Source organism: Bufo gargarizans, chromosome 4, assembly GCF_014858855.1.
Source record: "Bufo gargarizans isolate SCDJY-AF-19 chromosome 4, ASM1485885v1, whole genome shotgun sequence".
Taxonomy (NCBI): Eukaryota; Metazoa; Chordata; class Amphibia; order Anura; family Bufonidae; genus Bufo; species Bufo gargarizans.
In genome coordinates this window covers 383,304,452-383,331,232 of record NC_058083.1, presented here as the reverse complement: position 1 = coordinate 383,331,232, position 26,781 = coordinate 383,304,452, and the positions used below count along the sequence as shown (strand labels likewise).

At 42.3% G+C, this 26,781-nt stretch overlaps 1 protein-coding gene across 9 annotated transcripts in view; it reads right to left on the bottom strand.

Moving 5' to 3' along the window:
• The window catches only part of LOC122936247 (sodium/calcium exchanger 1), a 544,043-nt gene that overhangs the window by 29,020 nt on the left and 488,242 nt on the right, over window positions 1-26,781 (bottom strand). For all 9 annotated transcript variants that reach the window (XM_044292345.1, XM_044292347.1, XM_044292348.1 and 6 more), the window contains 2 exons: window positions 20,771-20,870; window positions 13,132-13,407 (listed from right to left, as the gene is read on the bottom strand). In XM_044292345.1, the coding sequence (XP_044148280.1) occupies window positions 13,132-13,407; window positions 20,771-20,870 (376 nt within the window). The remainder of the gene's footprint in view (window positions 1-13,131; window positions 13,408-20,770; window positions 20,871-26,781) is intronic.

Sequence of the window (26,781 nt, the reverse complement as noted above, 5' to 3'; positions counted from 1 at the left end):
ATGTTTAAGCTGGTCAAGCACTGGAGTGAGCCAAAATCTTATAAAACGTGTAATGGATTTTCAGGTATGGAATAACAAACTGAATAAGCAGAACTGTGTAGGTAATGATCCCAGTCCTTATAAACTGCAATGTTAACTGGCGGGCCGATAAATATCTCTGCACAGTTACAGACAGCAGACTCTAGACTTAATCTTGTAAATTTCAGCTTCAGATGTCAGAGCTATTTGACCGTGTTGGGCCAATTTCCTGGTGCGTAACATACACATGGTGGTTGCTGAAGTACAGTATTATATACTAGCTCGCAGAGATAATTTACTCTTTGGGGATACAACTGGCTTCAATGCTAGTAGACTCTGCGTTCTGGCTTTAAAATGTCATTAAAGTGTTTTTCATGGCTAGCTATTTCTTAACAGACTTTTGAGCTTGAAGCATACAATATAAAGATGTCTCATAGATATTGGTATTTCCTGGCTGCCTCCAAGTTGGACTGCCAACTTATTTAGTCACACTGGCAGCTGCCACGTTTGAGTACGAACCACCCAATATGTTATATTCAGTCAAAATGTTTTACTGTCATATGAAATGAGTTAAAAGATGTGGAAAGTGCCTTTGCAAACCTTCGATTAGCGGGCTGTGCAGAGCCAATGAACAGCTGAAAATGTCTTCATTAATCTATGGCGCTGGAGGAATAATTGCTTTCTGTAGAGAGAGAGAAGGGTCTACAGCTGTGATAGTCTTCTTATAGTCTACCTTGCTGGCAATACTCTATGTTCAAAGACGTTGACATGTTTGCTTTGTACATGTCATTTTGCAGTGACAGAGATTATCTATGATCTAGAAGAGTCGTAAAATCATAGCCAAACATTAAAAGGCTCAGTAGGATGCCAGAAATATAGAGTAATAGATTTAAATCAGGCAATGTCTTTATATGTAAGTTTATAATGGCTGCCGTCAGAAGCTGGCTGTGGAGATCCATTGGTGGCCTGTTATCTAATAGTGGGCATGTAATAATTTAGATTCCATACAGCTACAGGCTGAAGTAGTTACATGTACAGTAGATAGATCTTCCTCTGGACTTCTGGGCCCACATGCAATATCATGCACCAGGGCTGACCCTCTTATCCTCACAAGCCATTGCCTGTATATTATGTAGGGTCTCTATGTAAAACAAGTTTCCCTTTTTTTGGGGAAATATGGTCATGTATATGGGTAATATATTTCTGTGCATCAACCATGAAATATTATCTCACTCTAAATTGCCCCATTCATAATTACAGTATGCTCTTCTCTTTTGTAGTGGAGCAACCTTTACACCCTCTCAGGAACCAGCACCCAGGTGTGACTGCACCCTCTGCTTACTCCCCTTAGTACATTTATACGAAGCAGTGGAGACAAGTACTGTAGCTGCTGGGTGAACTGAGCAACTATTGAAAAATGTAGAGATAGGATTTAAAGGGGTGTTCCAGTATTTTTATATTGATGGCCTAACCACAGTGGATAAAGCTGTGTGGTTCCACTCCCTGTTTCCGATGCTGGAGCTTCTCCCGAACCTTCTACCTGATTGTCGAGGTTGAGAGGCGTCGGACGCCTGCCGATCTGATACTGATGGCCTATCCTGAGGATCGGTCATCAATGTAAACAGGAACTGAGAACTTAAAGTGGCCCTGGAAAACATACTGAAAAAGGCCCTATTTTGTAGTCGGGTCCAAAGTTATGGAAGGCAGAACCAGCAATACCATATTGCGGCAAATTATGCCACCCCGACAGAGCCGAATACCACAGTCCATGACAAAATACTGCCACTAGCGGCACAAAATACATCCCCAAAAACTTCCACTGGCTGGCCATGAGGAGGGCCCAGGCGGTCCCCTGGGCATCGGCCCATCAGGACATTTCCCTGTAAGGTCTATGGCCAATCCACCCCTGAATGTAACTATCCCAGAGAACCCTCTAAGGAATTTTCCATAATGAAACAAATAAATTGATATGCTAGAGATATTTGGAGAATATGCTGGAGAAGAACTCTGTAATGTCTAGCCATGTTGTGATGAGCACCTTTCTCATTTGCATGTAGATGATACCGAGGCCAATGATGCAAGAAATGCAGAATGCAAGTTATCAAGAAGCAAAACTCTATTAGCATTTTCACTGTTCTTGGCTTCCACCTGAGAAGAATATACTTACAAGACAAGAGGAAACCCATTTACATAAGGCATTGGCAAGCGAGCCTAATCTTGCATACACAAAGTAATGCTTATTGTACATTATGATATAAGAACTTATCCTTGTGCCACAATATAAGGGGGGGGGGGGGGGGGGATAAACGTTGCCCTGCTGAGAAATAAGTGTGAGACAAGAGGACAGCATGACAGAAGAGATGGGCTGTTCTCCACCTGTCTTAATGATAAAGTATGTTAGAATACAAGAAAACATGGACGCATTCATCCATATAACCTTTATACGACTTTGTCTCTGCATGGAGAAGTTTAATAAAAACTTAAGTTACTAAAACAAAGTGCAGTAAAGGTGTAGGGAGAGATGAAGATTAAAATGTGCATCCTGCTTCTGTCAGATGTCATTTTAACATTGGAATACCTGCCATTGTTGGTCAGTTTATCGGCTATAATAATGATGGAGAAGAGCTCCACGTGCTGTCTGTATATGTGTCACACATATGGTATAGGCTTAACATAATACCCTAACAATTTAAATTGGAGATTCCCTGAATCTCTTCCACTAAGCTTTATATTCCTGATTATAAACCATGCGAACACTGTGATTAACTGAGCATCCTGCAATAAAACCTTAACACTTCCCCACTGCGCAGCAATGTAATGGTGGTGACACTAAGCCTTCTAAAATAATGTCACCAATATTTCCTTTAAATGTGAGAACATAGGAGTTACTTAGCCCCCAAGGATCACATCCTTGTACTGGTTTCTCTGTCCATAGTGAACCATTACTTGCATATTGGGAACCTGACAAGCTATTCCTCTAAAATACTTATTACAGAGTGGATGTTGATTCCCTGTGTCACTTGAACTGATATGACTTGGGGCTACTCCTCAAGGCATTATTTAAGTGGCCTCCCTTGTCTTCCGCCTTTAATCTGTATACAGGGATATTAATATCGCTGCAGGGGAACCACCAGGTTGCTACCTCTTGGAGTAGTCTCTGTTTAAGTGACTGCCTATTCACAGAGGTGAAGAGACACTGATGAGGAGCACCAAGAGAACAGGCAAAACTGTAGTCAGGGAGAGACTAAGGCCCCTTTCACACGGGCGAGTATTCCGCGCGGATGCGATGCGTGAGTTGAATGCATTGCACCCGCACTGAATACCGACCCATTCATTTCTATGGGGCTGTTCACATGTGCGTTGCGTGAAAATCGCAGCATGCTCCTCTTTGTGCGTTTTTCACGCAACGCAGGCCCCATAGAAGTGAATGGGGTTGCGTGAAAATCGCAAGCATCCGCAAGCAAGTGCGGATGCGGTGAGATTTTCACGCACGGTTGCTAGGAGGCGATCGGGATGGAGACCCGATCATTATTATTTTCCCTTATAACATGGTTATAAGGGAAAATAATAGCATTCTGAATATAAAATGCATAGTAAAATAGCGCTGGAGGGGTTAAAATAATGATAATAATTTAACTCACCTTAGTCCACTTGATCGCGCTGCCTGGCATCTCGTCTGTCTCCTTTGCTGAACGGGACCTGCGGAAGCACCCCCCGGGAATGAACTCAATCAGAACACCATCAATCTTAGGTTCACGTCTGTGATCGTACGTAACAATCTGCCATTTCTGGACATTTGTATATCCAGAGACAGGAAGGGGGGGTCGGCAGACAACCATTTTTCGTAAGGAGATATCAACAAACTCACTACTTCGATGGGACAGCTGCCACCCTGTCCCATTGAAGCGTGGGATTCCCGTGGGCCAATATTTGAGACTCAGGCGTAACTGCTCAGAACCGCGGGAGTTTAAACGCCAGGCACACGAGTTGAGACAACGCTTTCAGGCACAGGGGTATCCTGACAATATATTAAGAAAAGCGTATCTGAGAGCAGAACAGGAGACACGCACTATACTCCTGCATCCCATGGGGGGCCCCAAAACTGAGTAAAAAAAGACCTTACGAATTATAGGCACATTTGACTCAGTGGCCAGGCAAATTAAAGAGATCCTAGCCCGTAACTGGGACCCTCTCCGGATGGATCCGGACCTAGCAGATGTGGTCAGCCCCCATCCATCAGTGACCTTTAGGAGAGGGACCAATCTTAGAGATCTATTTGTCCACAGTCACTACAATCCCCCCAAAAAGAGGACGCGGCTTGACAAACCGGTACACGGATGCTTTAAGTGTGGCCGCTGCAGTTTCTGCAAGTATGTTACCCAGAGCGAAATATTGACACTTGACTCTATGGGTTTTACCCACCAGATACGTGATTTACCTCCTTACCTGCGAGTGTGGCATCAGGTATGTGGGCAAGACCCGTAGGGAACTGCGGATACGTATAGGCGAACATATGGGCGACATCCGTAATAATAGAGACACTCCGGTAGCGAGACACGTCCATTTGGCCCATGATGGATGAGTGTCAGGGGTCAAATTTGTGTGTTTAGAAGTGATCAAGAAGCCATTACGAGGGGGGGACTGGGATAAAAGGATCCTCCAGAGGGAGTGCTGGTGGACATTCAAGCTGAAAACCACCAACCCCCATGGCTTGAATGACCAACTACAGTTTGGTTGCTTCTTGTGACCCACATCGTATCTCCGTTATATACATATTTATATATACGGGATGGGGTGACTGGGATGTTTCACCCCCTCCATCTGCAGTCTCTTCTCTGTCTTCTGGCGAAGCATGATTAGGAGGCGCAGTTCCACCTGTGGACTGCCTTTCATTCCTTTGATCTGACATAAGCAAGTGTTAACCTTTGCACTTGCATCTGGTGGCTATTTTTTGTGCTGCCTTTTTGTGCTATACAGGGAGTGCAGAATTATTAGGCAAGTTGTATTTTTGAGGATTCATTTTATTATTGAACAACAACCATGTTCTCAATCAGGGCCGTTTCTAGGGGCGGGCGGGACGGGCAGCCGCCCGGGGCGCTATCAGAAGCAGGGGGCGCCCGTTGAGGTAACAAAAAATAAAAAATAAAAAATAAAAAAATTCGTTCTGTAGGCAAAGGATCGGGCGGCTGGCCGGCGGCGCCCCTCATGCTGAGCCTCCTGAGCGGCCGGCTCAGTGCTGCGCAGCCTGCCTGCGCTGCAGACTGCTGAGTTGTTAATGTAGCGTGGACGAGCTCTGTTCGGTCCGGCCCGGGGTACAGGAGCATTTGTTTCCTGTACCCGGCCGGACTGAAAGGAAGTGCACACTAAGTGAGCACTTCCTGTCAGCCGAGTACAGGAAACAAAAGCTCCTGTACCCCGGGCCGGACCGAACAGAGCTCGGCCACGCTACATTAGAGGTGACATTGACAAGGGGGAGGAAATGAGGGGGGGGGGGGTGGGGGGAGTAGAATGACAGTGACGGGGGGGTGGGGGGAGTAGAATGAGAGTGACAAGGGGGGTGGGGGGTGTAGAATGAGAGTGACAAGGGGGGTGGGGGGTGTAGAATGAGAGTGACCAGGGGGGTGGGGGGTGTAGAATGAGAGTGACAAGGGGGGTGGGGGGGTGTAGAATGAGAGTGACAAGGGGGGTGGGGGGTGTAGAATGAGAGTGACAAGGGGGGTGGGGGGTGTAGAATGAGAGTGACAAGGGGGGTGGGGGGTGTAGAATGAGAGTGACAAGGGGGGTGGGGGGTGTAGAATGAGAGTGACAAGGGGGGTGGGGGGTGTAGAATGAGAGTGACAAGGGGGGTGGGGGGTGTAGAATGAGAGTGACAAGGGGGGTGGGGGGAGTAGAATGAGAGTGACAAGGGAGGGGGAGAAGAGAGTGACAAGGGAGGGGGGAGAAGAGAGTGACAAGGGAGGGGGGGGAGAAGAGAGTGACAAGGGAGGGGGGGGAGAGAGTGACAAGGGAGGGGGGGGAGAAGAGAGTGACAAGGGAGGGGGGGGAGAAGAGAGTGACAAGGGAGGGGGGGGGAAGAGAGTGACAAGGGAGGGGGGGGAGAAGAGAGTGACAAGGGAGGGGGGGGAGAAGAGAGTGACAAGGGGGGGGGAGAAGAGAGTGACAAGGGAGGGGGGGAGAAGAGAGTGACAAGGGAGGGGGGGGAGAAGAGAGTGACAAGGGAGGGGGGGGGAGAAGAGAGTGACAAGGGAGGGGGGGGAGAAGAGAGTGACAAGGGAGTCCGCAGAGCCAGACCAAGAGCCAGACTGCAGCCAGAGACCAGATCATCGTATTGTCCTGGTGGTAAGTAGACAATGCAATATGTGTATTATTTAATTGTTTAGTTATTAATACTACATTTTGCGGACCGCACATTGCCGGCACTAAGAGAATATGCCTATTCTTGTCCGTTATTGGGGACAAGAATAGGACATGTACTATTTTTTTTCAGGATCGGAATTGCGGATCCGGGTCCGCAATTCCGGATCTGATAAGGGGGCGGGGGGGGGGGGGGGGGCGGGGGTGCCACTGTCACTGTGGGGGACATTAAGTTTAATAAGGATCACTATGGACATTATTTAGAATGGAGGCTGCTGTTGGTGTCATTACTCATTATAACTGTATAATGTCTGATAGGCCTAGTCCTGAGCTGAGTTATATTACCCTGCCCATGCCCTGTATAATAATGTACCCATCCCTGATACCCCTTAGTTATATTACCCCGCTGGAGTAATATAACTAAGGGGTATCAGGATACATTATTATACAGGGCAGGGTAATATAACTCAGGACTAGGCCTATCAGACATTATACAGTTATAATGACATCCACAGCAGCCTCCATTCTAAATAATGACCATAGTGATCCTTATTAAAAATAATGTCCCCCCACAGGCAGGCTCTGCGGGCGGCGGCGCTCACTCACTGCGTGACGTACAGTGAGTGAGGTGAGCACCGCCGCCCGCACTGCCTGCCTGTTACCGCCCGCCCGGAGCAGTGCTGAGAAAGAAGCCTGCTGTGAGTGAGAGCCTGAGTCTATGGGACAGTGCGTCACTGTGACCGTCCGTGCAATGTGGTTCCACATTTTTTACAATGGGGAGACACTTATTTCATCGAGCAGTTGTGAGGGGAGGGGGGGGGGGGGGAGTTTTTTTGACACTCGCCCTGAGAGAAATTTTACATAGAAACTGCACTGTTCTCAATGAACCCAAAAAACTCATTAATATCAAAGCTGAATATTTTTGGAAGTAGTTTTTAGTTTGTTTTTAGTTTTAGCTATTTTAGGGGGATATCTGTGTGTGCAGGTGACTATTACTGTGCATAATTATTAGGCAACTTAATAAAAAACAAATATATACCCATTTCAATTATTTATTTTTACCAGTGAAACCACTATAACATCTCAACATTCACAAATATACATTTCTGACATTCAAAAACAAAACAAAAACAAATCAGTGACCAATATAGCCACCTTTCTTTGCAAGGACACTCAAAAGCCTGCCATCCATGGATTCTGTCAGTGTTTTGATCTGTTCACCATCAACATTGCGTGCAGCAGCAACCACAGCCTCCCAGACACTGTTCAGAGAGGTGTTTTCCCTCCTTGTAAATCTCACATTTGATGATGGACCACAGGTTCTCAATGGGGTTCAGATCAGGTGAACAAGGAGGCCATGTCATTAGATTTTCTTCTTTTATACCCTTTCTTGCCAGCCACGCTGTGGAGTACTTGGACGCGTGTGATGGAGCATTGTCCTGCATGAAAATCATGTTTTTCTTGAAGGATGCAGACTTCTTCCTGTACCACTGCTTGAAGAAGTTGTCTTCCAGAAACTAGCAGTAGGACTGGGAGTTGAGCTTGACTCCATCCTCAACCTGAAAAGGCCCCACAAGCTCATCTTTGATGATACCAGCTCAAACCAGTACTCCACCTCCACCTTGCTGGCGTCTGAGTCGGACTGGAGCTCTCTGCCCTTTACCAATCCAGCCATCTGGCCCATCAAGACTCACTCTCATTTCATCAGTCCATAAAACCTTAGAAAAATCAGTCTTGAGATATTTCTTGGCCCAGTCTTGACGTTTCAGCTTGTGTGTCTTGTTCAGTGGTGGTCGTCTTTCAGCCTTTCTTACCTTGGCCATGTCTCTGAGTATTGCACACCTTGTGCTTTTGGGCACTCCAGTGATGTTGCAGCTCTGAAATATGGCCAAACTGGTGGCAAGTGGCATCTTGGCAGCTGCACGCTTGACTTTTCTCAGTTCATGGGCAGTTATTTTGCGCCTTGGTTTTTCCACACGCTTCTTGCGACCCTGTTGACTATTTTGAATGAAACGCTTGATTGTTCGATGATCACGCTTCAGAAGCTTTGCAATTTTAAGAGTGCTGCATCCCTCTGCAAGATATCTCACTATTTTTGACTTTTCTGAGCCTGTCAAGTCCTTCTTTTGACCCATTTTGCCAAAGGAAAGGAAGTTGCCTAATAATTATGCACACCTGATATAGGGTGTTGATGTCATTAGACCACACCCCTTTTCATTACAGAGATGCACATCACCTAATATGCTTAATTGGTAGTAGGCTTTCGAGCCTATACAGCTTGGAGTAAGACAACATGCATAAAGAGGATGATGTGGTCAAAATACTCATTTGCCTAATAATTCTGCACGTAGTGTATACTATATTCTTTTGCGTTTTGTTTTTTGTTTAGTCACCGCTCTTACCTGTGACCAATGTGTGCCATTCCAAGTAACGATCACACTGCTTGAGTAGAGCGGTGAATAACATTATTACTATCCCCTATTACATGTATCAATCCTATTCATAAAGGTAGCACCTTTGAACATAGGAAATTCTCTAACATTTAAGCAAAGGTTCATGTTCATTTTGGATTTGATCACTCCTTGAATTACATATATCCTTATAATTACCTAATGCATGTTGTGCACTACAACACAAGCCATTCATCTAATGCACTAATTAGAATTGATTTGGGTCCCTTAGATACGGTACCAGCAGAAACCAGGTTGTATTACTGCCACTCTGTCCATTTACATATTTAAACCAGGAATAAGGCATACTGACACAATACAGAGACCCAAGATCGAGGCCCTGAAAGCATGAGAGGCTGTATGTTGGGTCTACTCCTCCTTTAACTTTACCTTCGGGGTTCTATAAATGACAACCATTTGTTCAACGTGGACTACTACTTTCTAGTAAGTAACTATCAAAATATATTGCATTGCCTATTGTATCTTGCAGCAATCTGAATAAAAAAATGGTATTATAGTCTTGAGCTGCATTTCACAGTGCTGCAGCTTTCAGAGCTGAAATCTTGCAGAATGAATGTTCCTACTCGATCACTTTGTACAATAAAACGTATTTTCGAACTGTGCTGGCACAGTTTGCTTATCTAATGTATCAAGAAATAAATATTCTGAATTATAGGACAATATGTTGGGTTTGATGGATTTTTCTCAATGTGTGATAGCAACCAGCAGAACTGTGAATGCAGCTTTGGGCTATAAGACATATACCGCCATGCTAACTGGTGGATATGTCTTTAAAGTGTTAATCATTTTGTTCAGCTGTATAGTGGAAAAAAGCTAAATCAACCATGTGACACTTGAAGATTAACGTGCATGGGTTGTCTCATTAAGACAATTTACACTCTATCTACAGGATAAGTGTCTGATCGGTGGGAGTCCCACTGCTGGCACCCCCATCGATCAAAAGAGCATGGGCTTCTTTTAATGAAGCGGTAGACACGCATGTGAATCTGACGCTCTAGTAAATGCTAGGGTTATACCGCAGCGCTTGGCTATCTCCTCCAGCCCCATAGAGCTGAATGGAGTGGAAGCTTGCATGCCTGACTGAGAGAACACAGGCCCCCATTTTCATGATCATTGGGGGCCCCAGCAGTTGGACTGTAACCCATCAGAAACGTATCCTCTATCCTGTGTCTTAATAGGGTAATCCCTTTCAAATGAGACTCTTCAGACAGAGTATGTCGGCAGTCACAACTGCACTGTCCAGCTTTCTCACTGTCTCTCCATCAGGACAGAGAATGAAATGATAAGGACACTCTAGAAAAACCATCCCAAAAAGAACAGCAAATACAGCATGATCTGTCATATAGGCTATGGATTTCAAAGGATAACTGTCATATTTTCATTAAAAAAAAAATCTATTTTAGCATATGTTACTGCTGCAGCAGCATTATGCATAAAGCAATCTTTAGTTTCTTCACTTACCACTGTTTTCCTTTAGTTCCTTAGTTACGGCTGTTTTGAATCCTACATTATGAGGATCTTCTCAGGATGGCTCCTCTGACAGTTCTGAGGCCAAAACTGCATTCCCTCAGGTCACATACAAACTTGCTGTAGCCAGCAGCTTCCTGCCAGCCAATCAGATTGGATTACTGATAGACACGCCTCCTCACTTTGAAGCCTAATGCAGGCTTGCAGTGTGATGGACCGCCCCTCTGTCTTCCTAGCTGGAGACAGATGAGCCATAGCAACGGTCTTTTAAGGGAGCAATGGAAAGGGACAGTGGACATTAATGAAAGCTGTTATTATACGGTAATTACAGATCTTTTGGCAATCATTGACAGACTAACTCAGGTATACATGCCTAGCTCTAATAAACTAGCAAATAAAATAAAAATATGACAGTTATCCTTTAATAAGCCTAGTATTAAAAATTAAACACATGCCATATGAGTTATCCCCATGCCAAATGCATTTTCCAGCTGGATAAAAAGCAAACTACACTGCACTACGTAAGAAATGTTGGACAGACCATGCAGCCTTTATACTGAAATAATGCCTATAATATAATAATAGATCCATTATAGCGACATTACCAGAACAGGTGGCTACCTTTATATACACAGATAATAAACTCCCGGGGTTCACATCGTATACATGTCATGCGCCTAAGAGAGCAACAATACCATGAGATATTGCAATGTTTTCATGACTTGACCAAATCTGGGACAAGAAACCCGTGAAATGCCAAAACGATAGCCGTTATTTGGCAATTGAAAAATTGTTTGACGAGGGAGTCTATTAAGATGTTTATAACATTAAATCAGCGCTGTGAATAATTTATCGGATGGGGGAAACTCAATCTCCCGCTGGATGCGGAGCTGATGATAAAAACAGATGTGTGTTTTATGTGTTTTCCTACAAACTGATTTAAAAAATAAAAAAAGCATAAAAAAATAAATGATTTGACATTTATCATGAATATTGAATATTGCTAACTCAGGTCTTTTTCCTTAGGCAGTTCATCACCTCCTAATAGGGATGTATGGTTAAACACACATCTTCTAACATTCTTTCTCAGGATAACATTCTCATTTCGGACCTCCGGGGATATGTGCAGACTTCCTTCGCACTGTCTGCTGGACAATATAGATCTGACTTAATATTTTATGTTGTGTTTTAATTGCTCAAACTATTACATTGTTGTAAAGAAACCTTTATTCAGCAGCGCATTCAGATATAATAGATGCAGCTTAAGTTCTTAACCCTTAGGCTCACTTGCAATTTTGATTCAGTATAAAGTTAGCAATATGTATTGGTTGTGATGACATCACTGAGCAGTTAGTATGATGTCATCAATACTCTCGCCTATGTATGATGTCACTGTTTTTAAACAGTTTGTCAAGATGGCCTATGAACCCCCCTAGACATGGGAACTGGATTGCAAAAGGTACCCCTATAGTTGTGCCAACAGATCAATCTTGTGAGCTTACGGGACCATGGGGAAATCATACACCCTTTCAATACCCTCTAAAGTTGTCTGCAAAATATATATAGTGGGGGGGATACACTGATTTACTATTGCTTGTAAAGGAGACAAGTCTGATGAAAAGATTCTCTATTCATGCAATTCCCTAATAATATAGATTAGTGACTGAATGGTGAAGGGCCCATGAACAGAACAAAGAGGGTGCATGGACCCCAGGTGGCACATGGAGTCCATTTGGTTCCATATTACACAGCCACTCCCTGTGCCGCTATGTGGTGTCTCCGTAACATAACCTTATCTCCCATAGTATTGTTATGATGAAACATGACATTTTTCCCCACAGATTTCATGAGTAAAACATGCTATATCCTTCTGATTAAACTCTGAGGGATACTATTCCTCCTTGTGGACAGCACCTTGTAGATGTTACAGGCCAGGCAATGCTCCCCTGGTATAAAATTATGTAAACTAGCCATATTTCCCCCCCCAAAAAAGAAAAGAAAGCTGACCTCTGTTGCCCCCAGACATAAGGTAACTATTGCATAAGTCAATGTTTGACTTTCTAAACAGGCCTTGAGACACAAGTTATGATTATAGCTAAGCCAGTACCTCATCTACAGACAGCTGTTTTGGGGTGACTGGGGAGTTCTTCACAAAGAGAAGTAGTATCCCCACGATCTGGACAAAGTCCTTTCACCCAGTTAAGCCAGTTCTCTCTGCTGTGAATTAATGGGGGTCAATCACCCTAAAACAGCAATCTGCGGATGAGGTGCTGACTCAGCTATAATCCTAGATTATGTCTCAAGGCCTGTTAAAAGGTCAAACATTAACATATAGGATAGCTACCTTATATCTGGTAGCCTTACAGGCACAATGTTCTCTTTGGAAAGAGAGCAGCTAGTTTGTATATATGATTAAAATGGGAGGTAAATAGAGGTACATTAGGGGTCTATAATAGTCAATTGTCTCCATACTAAGAATCCACGCAACCTTCAGTTTAAACAAACCATTTTATTTATTGTGCCATGTACCATAGGCAATCTTCCACTGTAGTTTTATTGATGACCCATTTAAAATACTATACCAACCAACACCTACTTCCTATCTTTCGTCTTCATTTATTCACTTATTTGTATATTCTTTTCACTTGATTATACCTCTTGATGTGGGCAAACTACCTTTTAGTGTGAATTAGTGGCTGACACGACTCTACTCTCATCACTAAACGGTAATATACTCTTGTAAAGGATGTGATGTAGGAAAGTAGAAGTAATGACACAGCCGAAAACATTTATCCAACAGGTATTTAAGGAACACACTTACCAGGTACCGATGTTCCCAGAGCCACAAAAACGACTGCAGTAACAGAATCCTTCAAGCCGATAGTACAACCAAAATGCGAAGCTAAATCTCCAATGAATGCTGTGAGGAGACCAATCATTGAAATGGACACAATAAAACAGGCCCAACCATTCCAGTACTCCGTTGGAGGGACAAAGGCGAACAGAACTTTCCAGAAGACAGTCAGAAAATGCATCACATAGTCGAAGCAAGATGGCAGTTTTTCTTCTCCACATTCGTCATCATCATCATCATCCCCTATAGGGAAAATAAAAAGTGATTGCCTATTTACAGGTGAGATATGACTACATTTGTGAACAATTTAATGCCATTAGATGTAACATGTTTGGTTTTTCCAGTGCCATTTAATATGAAGGTTCATTGTCATTGCTACTTTGATTACTAACATGATGTTACTCTAAGAAACAGTCCTGTATTTTCTTGAGACATACTGTACATAGGTCTACTTTACTTTACTCACCATACCATCTAAATATTATCTACATGGGATTACAAATCAAACTAACAATATCCTACATAGCTATACACATTGAGAACTCAAGTTTAAAGGGAATCTGTCACCAGCCACCTTCCTATCAAACAACTGTTTGCATAGACACATAGCTGTAGTTCACCTGATTAAAACCCAGTTTTCTTTTGTTGATTTGAGGCTCCGTTCCTGAGTTATGATTCTTAATATGCAAATTAGGCCCTTGGTGCAATGAGGGCATCATCTCTGCTCTTGTTGCACTCAAGCTCCACTCCATTTTGTGGCCAGCCCCTCCCTCACTGTTTTGATTGATAGGGCCAGGCACTAGCAAAGCAGAAAGGGACACAGAAGGGAGTGGAGTTTGGGTGCAACAAAAGCAACAGTTAGTCCGTCATTGCACCAAAGGCTTATTTTGCATATAAAGCCTCATAACTCGGTAATGGAGCCTCGGCAAAATAAACTGTCTTTTAATCAGGTGAACCACAGCTATGTGTCTATGCAAACAGTTGGATAGTGAGATCGCTGGTCACAGATTTCCATTACGTTTCTAGGTAATTTACTCCTTCAGGAGAAACATGGTGATCCACAGAGTCCTCCTCCTGAAGGTCAGGGCTACTATATCATGTAAAATCGGTGACCAATTTAGTAGTTTTAACAGTATTTTACAATATGGCCCCCTCATAGTGTTGACACCTTTTCCACATGAAAATATCAACCCTTTACATTAAGCGTAGGTTTATGAGCCTTGGGCATTTAATGACTACTCAAACTCAGCCAATATCCTCTTCGTCCTACCTATACTCTTGATTCTGACGTTCGTAAGGCTGAACAACCTGGCAAAGGAGTAGTAACTAATGCAAATGTGAATCAATCAGATTACTATTATGCTAAATGTTATCAGTGGCCTTGCATTAGTAATGAATGGGCCACTGATTGACTGCCCTTGTAGCAACCCTACTCCTTCATGGACAAGTTGAGATGGATCATAGAGATGTGAGAATCGATTCTTTAATCAAAAAGAGTTCTTCAGCAGTGAGGGGCTATCCCCATATGATTGTCAGGGCCGGCAAGAAGTCTGCTCTAACAATTCAGTTTTGGAGAATCAAAGAAAATAAGTGAATCGACTTTCCTATTACATTCTTTGGACTAGAAAGATAGTGAATCAAGCAAAAATGAACTTATACACTGTCATCTTTTATTTGCCAGCTCTTTGTTCTGCCTAGTAGAGGGAGGTGCTGAGCGAGGGATTCTCCTATGTGATGTCCATATGCCATAAGCTTCTGTGTTCTGATCATCTATGATTATATTTCCTGTTCTGATTTTTGTGAAGTTTAGTTAAGTCACTGGAACCCTATCCAAATCAGTATCCATGGAAAATGGATAGGCGCTTAGGCGCTTGGGAGGAAATTATTCTCGAGGCCCAAACCATATATCATCAATAAAGTCTAATTGGGTTTTCAATCAAAGAAATAGATCATAGTGACAATTGACTGTATCCAAAGAAAGCCAAATGTTTTTTTTATTCTCCTGGGCCTTCTATGGTATCAGAGCCTGAGCCCACTGGATGATTCTATGGTACTCAAGTGGGCCAGTCTGGCCCTGTATGACTTCATGGGCCATACAGTCAAAGGAAGGAAATATTACAGTTGGTGGTATCTCTTCTGACAGATCTTTCAGCCAGGCAATGTAGCCTCTTCAATTTGTCAGTCTTTTTGTATAAAGCCTATACAAATCCTTTACTTTCGAAATGAAAGGAAGCAGCAATGCATGCAATCCATACATTTAATTTGACCACTAAATTATAAATCAAAGACATGCTAATGGTACACATGTTGCAAACTATTCTCAAAGCTTTTGACATTAGAACTGCAGTCAATGGGCCAGATTTATCATTACACTTACATCTTACTCCACTTTTACATATGTCCAAAGTCACTTTTGGCTAAGTCAGATTTATTAATGGTCCTTTAATACTGTGATAAATGTGGTTTGACGGTAGCAGTTTATCCTTCAGTAAGCAACATTATAAAAGTTGCACGTCTTTGCGAAAAAGTCGAATGTACTACTACAAAGTCGCATAAGATAAGCATGGTCCTCACTGGAGTGAAATTGCGCAATTTTTGCCCAATTTTTTGTGACTTTTTAAACTGTCACAATAGTAAGTCTGTCTAGAGATTCATTTACATAAGAAAACACGCCCACTTTCTGAAAACTAGCGAGCATAGCGCAGTCAATAAAAGTCGCACATTTTTGCGCAGTTTTAGCAAAAATTTGCGACTTTTTCACTCCATTATTTTGACTTATCTTATAATGCCTTTCTGACCACTTGCTGAATAAAACCTTTAATACACTATCACATTACATTGCCGTGACAGGCCTATAAAATAATAAAAATTTCAAGAAAATTTCCTTTTGCTAGATCATAAAATACAGCACTGATGCATAAATCTCCCCAACAGCAATCCCTTTGGGGATTGATTAATTTGACTCCTGTTGGATTTAACGGGAGGATGTATACGGGCTTTTGGGATAAGCTGTCATAATCAGGATTGAAAGGCAGCTGGCAACATCTGCACTGAGAGCCACAATTAAGTTAATCACAAAAAGTAGTATCATGAAATGAAAAATTGCTGGGAGCTCAGCCCAAGTGACCTCGAACAGTCTCTGCAGACCCAGGGATACTGATTGCAATGTGTCATCTCCAAATGCACCAAGGCAGGGCACTGTGGCATTTGCCTTTGATGACTGTAATGTAATTCAAATCTTTAATTGAAAGAATCCACAGGAGACACAACAGAACATCTGACACTATTAGCAGCATCAGTTGTTGTCCTTCAGAGCAGCGTTCTCAAGTTCAGATTCATATTTGAGTCAAAGTGCAGTCATACTCAAATGTCAAGTGTTTAAGAAAGTGGAGTTTGGCGGTTCCCAGAGAACAAAGATCAAATTGCAGGAATCATCTGTCGTAAGAATAACAGTCTTCATTCTGTAAAACCATCACCTTGGAGTCAATAGTACTTATGACTAGGCAAGATATTTCTAACGCAAAAAACAGCCGCTTCCACATTCCAGCCACACTTCCCTGTTGTCAGAGCAACCGGCTTACTAATTCCGTGAAAATACAGAGCTACACAAAAGAAATACAGCCCCCACTGACTCTATAGCTTTCCTTACCCAAAAACATTAAAGAGGTTGTCCAAGTGTTACTATTCCTCAGAGTAGGTCATCAATACCTGACCGTTGAGGGTCCAGCACCCTCGCTGGTCAGCTATTTGAAGAGGTCACGGCACTCTTCCTAGGCCAGTGACGTCATGCTCATCAGTCACCTTGCCTAGGCACAGCTCAGTCCTATTCAAGTAAAAGAGACTGGGCTGCAATACCAAGCACAGATGAAATCCAATGGATGGCACCAAGGACAGACTGGGAACTTAAAGTGGCCCTGGAAAAAAAACTAACAGTGGCCCCATGTTACAGGTGGGACAACACAAGTAGGCAGGGGCAGCATAAGAAGGCGGGGCCAGCAATACTGTAGTACAGCGCAAAATATCGCCCCAGCAGAGCCAAATACCATAGTGCAGCACAATATACTGTCACTGTCCTGAAGAAGGCTATACAGTTGAATTCAGAAGGGCACCTGCAGCCATTGGTCAAAGGCATAAGGATCTGATGCTCCTACATTGAGTTGTCAGTCATACGTTTTGAGTTACAAGTCAGTACAATACAAAAGTCTGAGAACCCTGAAGAATGATGGATCTTTGGTGGTCTCTATTTAGTGGTCTTTTCAAGTTTCCATGATCCAGATACATGCTACCAGAATGTCTGTGTTATTGGCAAGTTCAGAAGTGCTTAGACTCACTGAACTATCTCATGATCATAACACTGGGTTCATGACTTAGGCCTGTATTATACTAGCAGACCATCTGACCAATATCTGTCCAATAAGACCAATAGTTGGTGTGTATGACAAAATATCTGTGTGTGTGTGTAATAGGCCATCTGACCAATGACTGGTCAGAAAATTTGTCAGATAATCTGTTAGTGTAATACAGGCCTTACATGCCTACCATTTAGCCTAATATACCTCTCAAATGCAAATGTAGTAGAGTGAACACACATGCTTTATGAGATGTGTTATCTAAACTAAATGAGTTAAAGGGGTTGTCTGGGTTCAGAGCTGAACCCGGACAGTCCCATATTTTCACCCAGGCAGCCCCCCTGATGTTAGCATCGGAGCATCTCATGCTTCGATGCGCTCCCTTGCCCTGTCCTAGATCGTTTGTTTACAATAACACACTGCCGGGCAGAGGCTTCCGCCCAGCAGTGTGTTCGGTGATGTCACCGGCTCTGATGGGCGTGCTTTAGCGCTGCCCTAGCCGTTTTACTGGCCCATGGAGATCTCGGTTCGTCACTGGAACTCCTGACAATGCCTTTTCCCTGTGCAATTCCCTGTGCATTAACTGCCCCGATGCTCAAGTCAGTGGGGGCTGCCTGGGTGAAAATGGAGGTATGTCCGGGTTCAGCTCTGAACCCGGACAACCCCTTTAAGCAAACACGTTCAATTGCTTTTCAATGGCTTTTGTTTCAAGATTCAATTAGTTAATAATTTTGAGTTAAGAGCGTGTGTGTTAATCCTGCTACATCTGTATGTTATCTTATAGATATGATAGAGCATTAGTCCCAAAATATGCGTCACCACCTTGTGACATATATCACAACTAGTAGATAGAAAAATGCCTAAGTGGTCCAGAATACTAAATGTCACATTATTATTAAGCCGCAGACACTTTTATTTGCTCCTGAGTAGATGTATTTTGGTCACTGAAGCGGCAACGTTAATATTACATGATAAACAACAAGTCCTTATGGATTCAAAGGTCTTGTTTGACATACTATTGTTCTTGGCACAAGCGAGCAGGCCACAGATGCAAAAGAGAAGCATTTCCTTTGGTACACAGTCTCTAGTGCACTGAATAAGCTGCTCAAAGCATAAGGTATGATTTGTTAAAGTAATGGAAATAATAATAATGCAAAAGCTATATAAAACTATATTACATTTTTCTGTGCAACAGATGAACATCTAATGGTGAGGATGAAATATTAACCTACATATATCATCCCTGACCGGAAATATCATATCCCTGACAGAAAAAATGTCCAATCTCCTTTTTGTGAGCAAAGGTCAATGGCATGGATGCATTCTTTTATTCCGATCCATATATTTTCCTATCTTGACATTAAGTAAGGTGGAACTGTCCATAACATGAGGGTAAATTATGTAAAATACCATAAAATGTTATTAAACTCTCATAGATGAAAAGTAAATCTCCCTTAATTGCAATAAAAAACCATATGTGCAGTCAAGGCCAAAGATTCCGTTTATGTTCTGATACATCTGAATTACTGGCAGTTGCATAACCTCCATAGACCGTACTGAGAGGGGGCCTAGCACTGACCTGCTTCTGTTGCTTCCCAATGCATATTCACATGGCTTTCCTGCAGCCATCACGGGTGTAATCTCACTGTTTAAGTTCTTTATAGTGTCCACTGAGTTCAACAGTAGCTGCATAAGTCCATACATCTGCAGCTCCCCCTAGTGGTGGCAGCTAGCAGACAGTTTTTTCATTAACTTTGTGAAGCCAGTTTTGTGGTGTATAAGCAATATAGCATTTGGACCTGAAAGCGCCAGGAAATGTGTCCAGGAGCTCAAAGTTGCACCAAGCATTGTTTTTATCTTTGCTCGGGCAGTGAATCGACACCAATAAATCTCCTTTAATGTCTAAATCTTACAAAGCTATGCTATGGAATTACACTGGAGTTTAAGGGACTGTCCAGTGCACACATTTTTGTAAATGCTGGGAGCACTTTAAAATAATAAGATATCAAATACCTGTTAAGACGTCCCTGGTCCCAAGAGGTCTTTGCTCGCTTCCAGTCAGCGCTCACATGCTGTCTAAGCATATGATTGCTGCGGCCAACCATTGGCTGCAGCAGTCACAAGCATAGATGGCACCGCCGCCTGAAAGTAGATGCAGGGTACAAGAGCAGTAACATTCTGGATTAGGAGGAGCTCCCACCATTTCCAAAAGAGCGCTTTTACTGGGCTACCATTATAAAGGGCATTCACACGACTGTGTGCATTTGGAGGTCCGCGAAACGTGGATCCACAAATTACTGATGATGTCTGTGTTGCATAAGTTTTTTTGAGGACCCATTAACTTCAATGGGTCTGTGCTCCACATTTGCGGCCAAAAATAGGACATGTTCTATCTTTTCAGGAATGTATATACATATGCGGAAAGCACATGGAAGACATCCGTGTGCCTTCTGCATCCATATGTCATTTCCGTAAAAGATAAAACATGTCCTTGACTGCTGCAGAAGTCAATAGGTTCACAAAAAAAAAACATATGTGACACGGATGTCATCGGTATTTTGCGGATCCACAGTTTGCAGAGTGCACAATATACACGGTCGTGTGCCAAAATGTAGTTCTCACTTGTGGTGGGTATCATTCTAAGCTTTGCTATGGGGCCCTATGATTTCAGCATATGTCCCTGATACCTGGATAATCTGCTCTTCTAACTATTGCAACAGTAAAGTTCAGCTGCAATAACGATAATAAAAGGAGGCAGAAATCCCAGTCACTAAGCCAAGAACTCAATCAAATGTGTAGACTGATTTACATCTAGAATTGTCCGCTCTGAATAATAGCTATGTGCTAATAAATCTCCCACATCGTGATGGATGGGAGAAACAAACAGTGCTAACTGGAACTTGGAATTAAGCAACTTGTGAAAAAGCCGTAGCTTAGCACTCACATGTATTTATTCAAACACAGCAATGGCCGATATGTTTCATATTTGATGTAAAAATGAAATAAATCCCGGGTGAGCGCTAATTCCGTAAACCTAAGCGTTCCCTGACACAATCCCGAGAGAGGAATGTCACTAAATTAGAGCAGCGCGGTCTCTGGAGACTACTACGACTGCCTTCATAGCTAAAACCTCGGTTAATTGCCATATTACCCTTCTAACAAACATAATAAAAAGGAATACAATTCTCCTAATGACGGTTTCAGATTCGTGACTCGTATCATGTGAGCAGAAGCATGTGCGCAACATGTGAACTTACCAGCACTGACTGTAATGGCCTCAATGAACTGCTCTCTCCAGCTGTTCGTTCCGACCACCAGAGCAAGATTTGTCTTCTTAATCAGTTTGTCCACAGTGCTCTGCGGAGACAGAAGAGGAGTAAGGGACTCATTGGAATCATTCATTTTCATTTACATCATACAATGGAAAATTTGGGCCATTTCGCTAGTGTGTAACAGCTGTTGAGCTTTAGGGATCATTTGGAAGATACTTTTAAATGTAAATTTGCTGTTTTCAGGATCAGATTGTTGAATCCTTTTAATACACTAGTAGTCTTGAAGTAATGTCGGTTTCCAATGGGTGTATTAAGGATCAATGCAGGAAACATACATTTAATGCCAAGGATGGGAAAGGTATTTCCTAAGCATTATTTGAGAATGGCTTTCCTGATGTCACAGTATAGTATCTGATCCTGACCATACCACTAAACGTATGACTTCTGCTCATAAACCTTAGTATGGTCATTAAATTGGCTGTCCCACGAAAAATATTCTACAGTTTTCAAACCAGCACCTGGATCTGAATACTTTTGTATTTGCATGTAATGAAAAATTTGGTATAGCCACTGAGTTAATCAATAAAATGTATCTGTATAGGGACACTTAATTTCTTATTTCTTTGACCGGCTCACTGAGATGGTCGCACATGCTCAGTTTCATCATTCAACTGCCTCCGGAGCTGTGATAGGAAGCGCATGGACACGCCCCCTGAGCTGCAGCTGAAAAGACAGCCCCCATTGAGCTGTCAGCTTGCTATCAATCTACCAGAACAACCAAGAGATCTCTGGATCCATGTGGTTCTAGCTTTGTTAGAAAGATATTGTATATTGTACTATATGTTTTTACATTACATTTTTTACATTATTTTTTTACATTATATTGTACTATATGTTTTTACATTACATTTTTTACATTATTTGTCTACAGTATGTAAGCCCTGGCCAAACTCATGGGCAGCTCTCTACCATTTCTTTTGAAGAACGTAAGTAATGTTTCTATAATTCTGACCAAAAATTCTTACCACGAGTTAGCAAAGTAATACAACCATACCACGGCAAATAATAGTACCACAAAGTGCTCAAAGAATACCTCCATGCAGATGCATAACATACAGTGTCCAAAAAATACATAATAGCCAAATAATACCATAGCCCAGAGCTAACACATTTATAAAAATATGGGACAAGCTGAAAAAGTTAAAGAGGGCAGGTAAGAACAGAAGGGTGAAGGCATCTTAATGCTTCAGGAGCAAATGCCCCTTTGGCTATAAGCTAGCCATGATTGATGTTAATTCGCCCTATTATTCATCTGAGGTCCATATAAAAGCATTTTGGCAAATATGTGCAGATAACATCTAGCAGGAGTCAAGGACACCCGTAAAAAGTACTTGATACAGCACTGAAAGCTAAGGAAGTCCTGTTAAAGTGGTTGTCCCACAAAAAAGTATTCAACAGTTTTCAAAGCAGCAGCTGGATCTGAATACTTTTGTAACTACATGTACTTACAAATGTAGTATAGCCACTGAGTTATTCAATTAAATCAATCTGTAAAGTGCCACCTGCTGGTTGCTCTTTTTCTAATTTCTCTGTCCACCTCACTGAGGTGGACGCACATATTCAGTGCCACCCTTCAGACACATCTCCTGAGAAATGACATGTCCATGAGCTGGCAGCTTGAAAAAAAATCTAGCAGAGCAATTGGAGCAATATATGGGGAGATCTCTGGATCCATGTGAGGTACAGTGCTGGTTCTCGCTTTGTACTATATGATGTCTGATTTTAATTTACATTAATCATAAAATAAATTTAATTAAATCCCAGTTACATTGCAACTGCATACCATTCCCCATTCACAGGTATTACTTGCTTTGCAGCCTTTTTGTGGGGCAACCTTTGGCATTCACCTGGTTCTGCCAGTGGATGGCACTGTTTTCCCTCAAACCAAGGATCGATCAGCAAAAGCTACAATGCGGTAATGCTCAATATTCAATGGGAATAAGAAAAAATGTAAAAGCACTGGCAAATTCAAGAGACATTTTTATACAAAATTATTCTGAAATAATTTTTGAATAGGGACTTGCAAGACATAGGTTTGAAAAGAAAGCCAGTTCAGTGGGAATAAAGGACATCGTACAGCAAGGGTTTGTTATTTCTTCATATTGTATCTTAACCTTGTGTACTGACGCATAAGGTGCTGCGACAATATAAACGACTCGAGAATGAATCACATGTATCCTGCTCGCTTGTTTATTCAAGATTCTTAATTATTCAGTACATAGGGAGCATGAACACGCAAGTGCAGTCCAGTAACCCGAAAAAAACAACCCAGTCTGCCTTCTAAACTAATGTATAAGAAGGATAATAAATCATTTCGAAAGCAGCATTATAACAATGTAAGTGTACAGTATATTAAAAGTAATGGATGTTTCAGTGATCCACCTCCACCTGTAAATTGACACCCCAGACATTATATTCATATTAAAGGGATCCCAAGGCACTCTCTAATGTTCAGTTCACACTAGAGCTTTTCCCATTGCTCTTTAATGGCAGGAATAGCATTGTATGTACGAGCATTATCAAAAATACCTGAACCCTTGAAATCTGTAGGACCCCCTTATAAAATCTATTGGGGTCAGTTATCAAACTGGTGTAAAGTAGAACTGGCTTAGTTGTCCATAGCAACCAATCAGATTCCACCTTTCATTTTCCAAAGGAGCTGTCCAAAATGAAAGGTGGAATTGCTATGGGCAACTAAGCCCGTTCTAATTTACACCAGTTTGATAAATTACCCCATATATCTATTATAAGATCTAGACCAGATTTTTCAGTGGTGGATATTTAATTCCCTCAGAAAGGTTTCATTATAGAACTGGCAGAATGAAGGGGTTGCCTAGCCACAGTGATGATGTGTCTGTATGGTGGGGGAACATAAGCCACCTTACGTAGGGTGTCTCCACTGTTAGGAAGAGGCTTTTGCCCCGCTCAGCATCACTTACATTGACAAGGGAGGTGCACCACAAGTAGGGACAATGCCCTAACTCTATAGAGAAAGCAGAGCAGGAGACAGTGCCCACTTCTTTGGAAATGTGAGTGGTGATGTGTTTTTTTTCTCCCAGGCTGTGAGCTCTGAGAAGGAACGCCAAGGGAAAAACAGGGCAGACTCCTCCCAGTATAACCAAGTCAGCGAAAATACCGGGGGACATAGTGGGAGAACGGAGCGGCGCCCCGAAATAATATTAAGTGCAGTGAGATCCCGGGGCGCCGCTCTACACAGCCAGATAGTTAGCTTACAATGTTTGGACCGATGAAAGGTCCTCTTTAAGTGATGTAAATCAACAACGATAGGGGCGCAGCCTTCCCTACAGTGGGTACACTTTATATGTTAACACAAGAGTGATCACTGCAATCATTGGCTGTAACGGTGTCAACTTGCAACACATTGGCTGCAGCAGTCACATGTCATGTTGATATATAAAGTGCGCTTGTTGAGGGGGAGGCTACACTGGAGACCAGCTAATGTACTGGGAGGCATCGGCATTGGCATGGCAGAAGATTTGTTAGATGAGTATTACTCATTTTGTTACTTTTTAGCATTGTAAGATGTTTGTAAAAAAATATGTGCTATTTTTTTTTAGCTTGCTGACCAGTATCCTGGGTGGCAATATAGTTTTAAGATCCCTTTATGTAAATCAGCCTTTCTCCAAGACAGGTTCCCTTTAAGCAAGCAGTCACATTCACATTTTGCTTCGATCTTACTTTTACAGTTCCATCCAATCTCTTAGAGCCTTTAATATTTCGAGCAGGGGTAGTCTTGTGACTTTAGGCAATTAAAATTAATATGGATTACAAAGCTTGTAGAATACAAGCCACATTAAACTCTGAATTATTGATACACTTTCATGAAAGATTCAATAGCTAAACCAGTTTACGCAAAGACATGTCAATGACACACTGCAGGCAATTGTTCACTTTTAATATGTAATCAATACTTTTAGGCAATAAAGGATTTACTCGGCCATGTTTTGTATTAAAATGACAATAGACTGTTAAATGAAGTATACTTAGCAATGAGCACGCGCTCTGAAACCAGAGGGGCCATGGATGTGGGAAAAGAACCGAAATCTGGACTGAGAACTTGGGTAGCAACATATAGATGCAAGATCCCATCATAGTCAATAGGGGGGCTCTACTACACCCAATGTAGATGGTTTCCAAGTAACAAAATACATTTTTCACATGTAATAGTAAACTATCAACAAGATATGATGTACCCGGGACTTCTTGGATCAATAACAATCTCTGTATAGAGCAGCAGAATATGCATTTATCTATCTATCTATTATAAGAAGGTACCTGGAATCATCGAGGATGGAAGGTATCTGTCACCGAGGTTCCTGGCCTCGGTGAAGTAGGAGCCGGTATTTTATGTGTCAGCAGCAGCTATTGCTAATTGACACCTTGAGATTTAGCATGGCTGCTATAGCTGACCCGGGATGGCTCTTACTGGGAGTAGTCAAAGTGCTGGGTGGGTGACTAGTCCACATGTTCCAGGCCAGGTTTTGCCATGCATAAAAACCAGCCAGCACTGCCAGGTGTGGATTTACCTCCCACTGACAGTGGAGCTCAGGAGTCTGTGTGCTGTGAACTGAGGGCTGTGCTGGGATTTGAGGCTTGAGCCGGGCTGGAGGACTCAGGCCCCTCTTACGGTGAACAGGCCTCCTATGGACTTTATGAGGCTGAACTGCTAACAGGGTGTGAATTAACACCCAAGAGAAAAGGTGACTTTTATTGTTTATGGACTTGTGTGTGAACAAACACCAAGCCACCTACGTTTTGTGATACACCTTATCTGCATTTTGTTATACACCAATGTGTGAATAAACACCGCTGTTTGATTCAAGAACTGTGTACTTTGCCTCTATACTGCATCCGCTAGTCCTAACTACCAGAGAGAATCCCCACAACATCTATCTCTTTATCTGTCTCTCAATCTGTCTAATTATCTATCTAGCTATCTATCCATCCACCTGTCTGCCTAGCTATCTATCTAGTGTATAAAACACTGGAGAAAATGTTTGTAAATCCCCCTATAAAGTACAACATCTAGAAAACCATGTCCTCTTTCTCTGACACCTATGAAAAGACAGCAGATGTAATTAGTGGATGGGGGCGATCAATTATGTTCAATGCAAGAAAACTGGCAGAAATGCATTGATAAATGTGTCAGTTTTTTCTCTTTAGCTCCTGCAGGCCAAAAAAAGTATAGAAGTCGATTCATAGTAAATCAATACAGCTTCACAAAGCTTTACTATGGACACAGTGTCATTATATAAGAGGACATCAGTTAATAAATAGGTCCATACCCATCTAAATAGCTACATTCTCCAGTTATTTTAAACTACACGTCTAAATATTTGCTTGCATATTATTAGTTTCTTTGAAGGGGTTATCCCACTAACAATACTTATCCACTATGCACAGGACTGCTGGTTCCCAATTGCCCAAAAAAAAACGGCGCAGCAGTGCGCATGTGTGAGAACTGCTCCATTCACTTCTATGGGGCCGCTGAGTATAGTGCTGGTCATGCATGTGCGCACAGCTCCATTTTTATGGTGCACTTCGGGACCTCTGTTCTTGTGGTCCCAGCGGTCAGATCAGATCAGATACTTATTCCCTATCTACAGTGGGGATAACCCCTTTTAATTAAGCTGAGAAAATAAAATCAGCAATCAAGGTGCTGACAAGGTCATACTGTGTAAGGACATGCACATTTGTGGGAACAGTAGAAGTCAATTTATTTATACACTTTCAGGAGGAATAACATAGGAATGGCACAATGTAGAGTGTTCAAGGCTATGTACACTTTCAGGGGCATTTTTTATTGATTGCATAAAATCAAATTGCATAAAAATAAATTGATGGCTAAAAATCATTTTTTCATTTGTCACCTCTCCTGACATGTCGTAGTAACTACTAGCATACCCCATGTGATA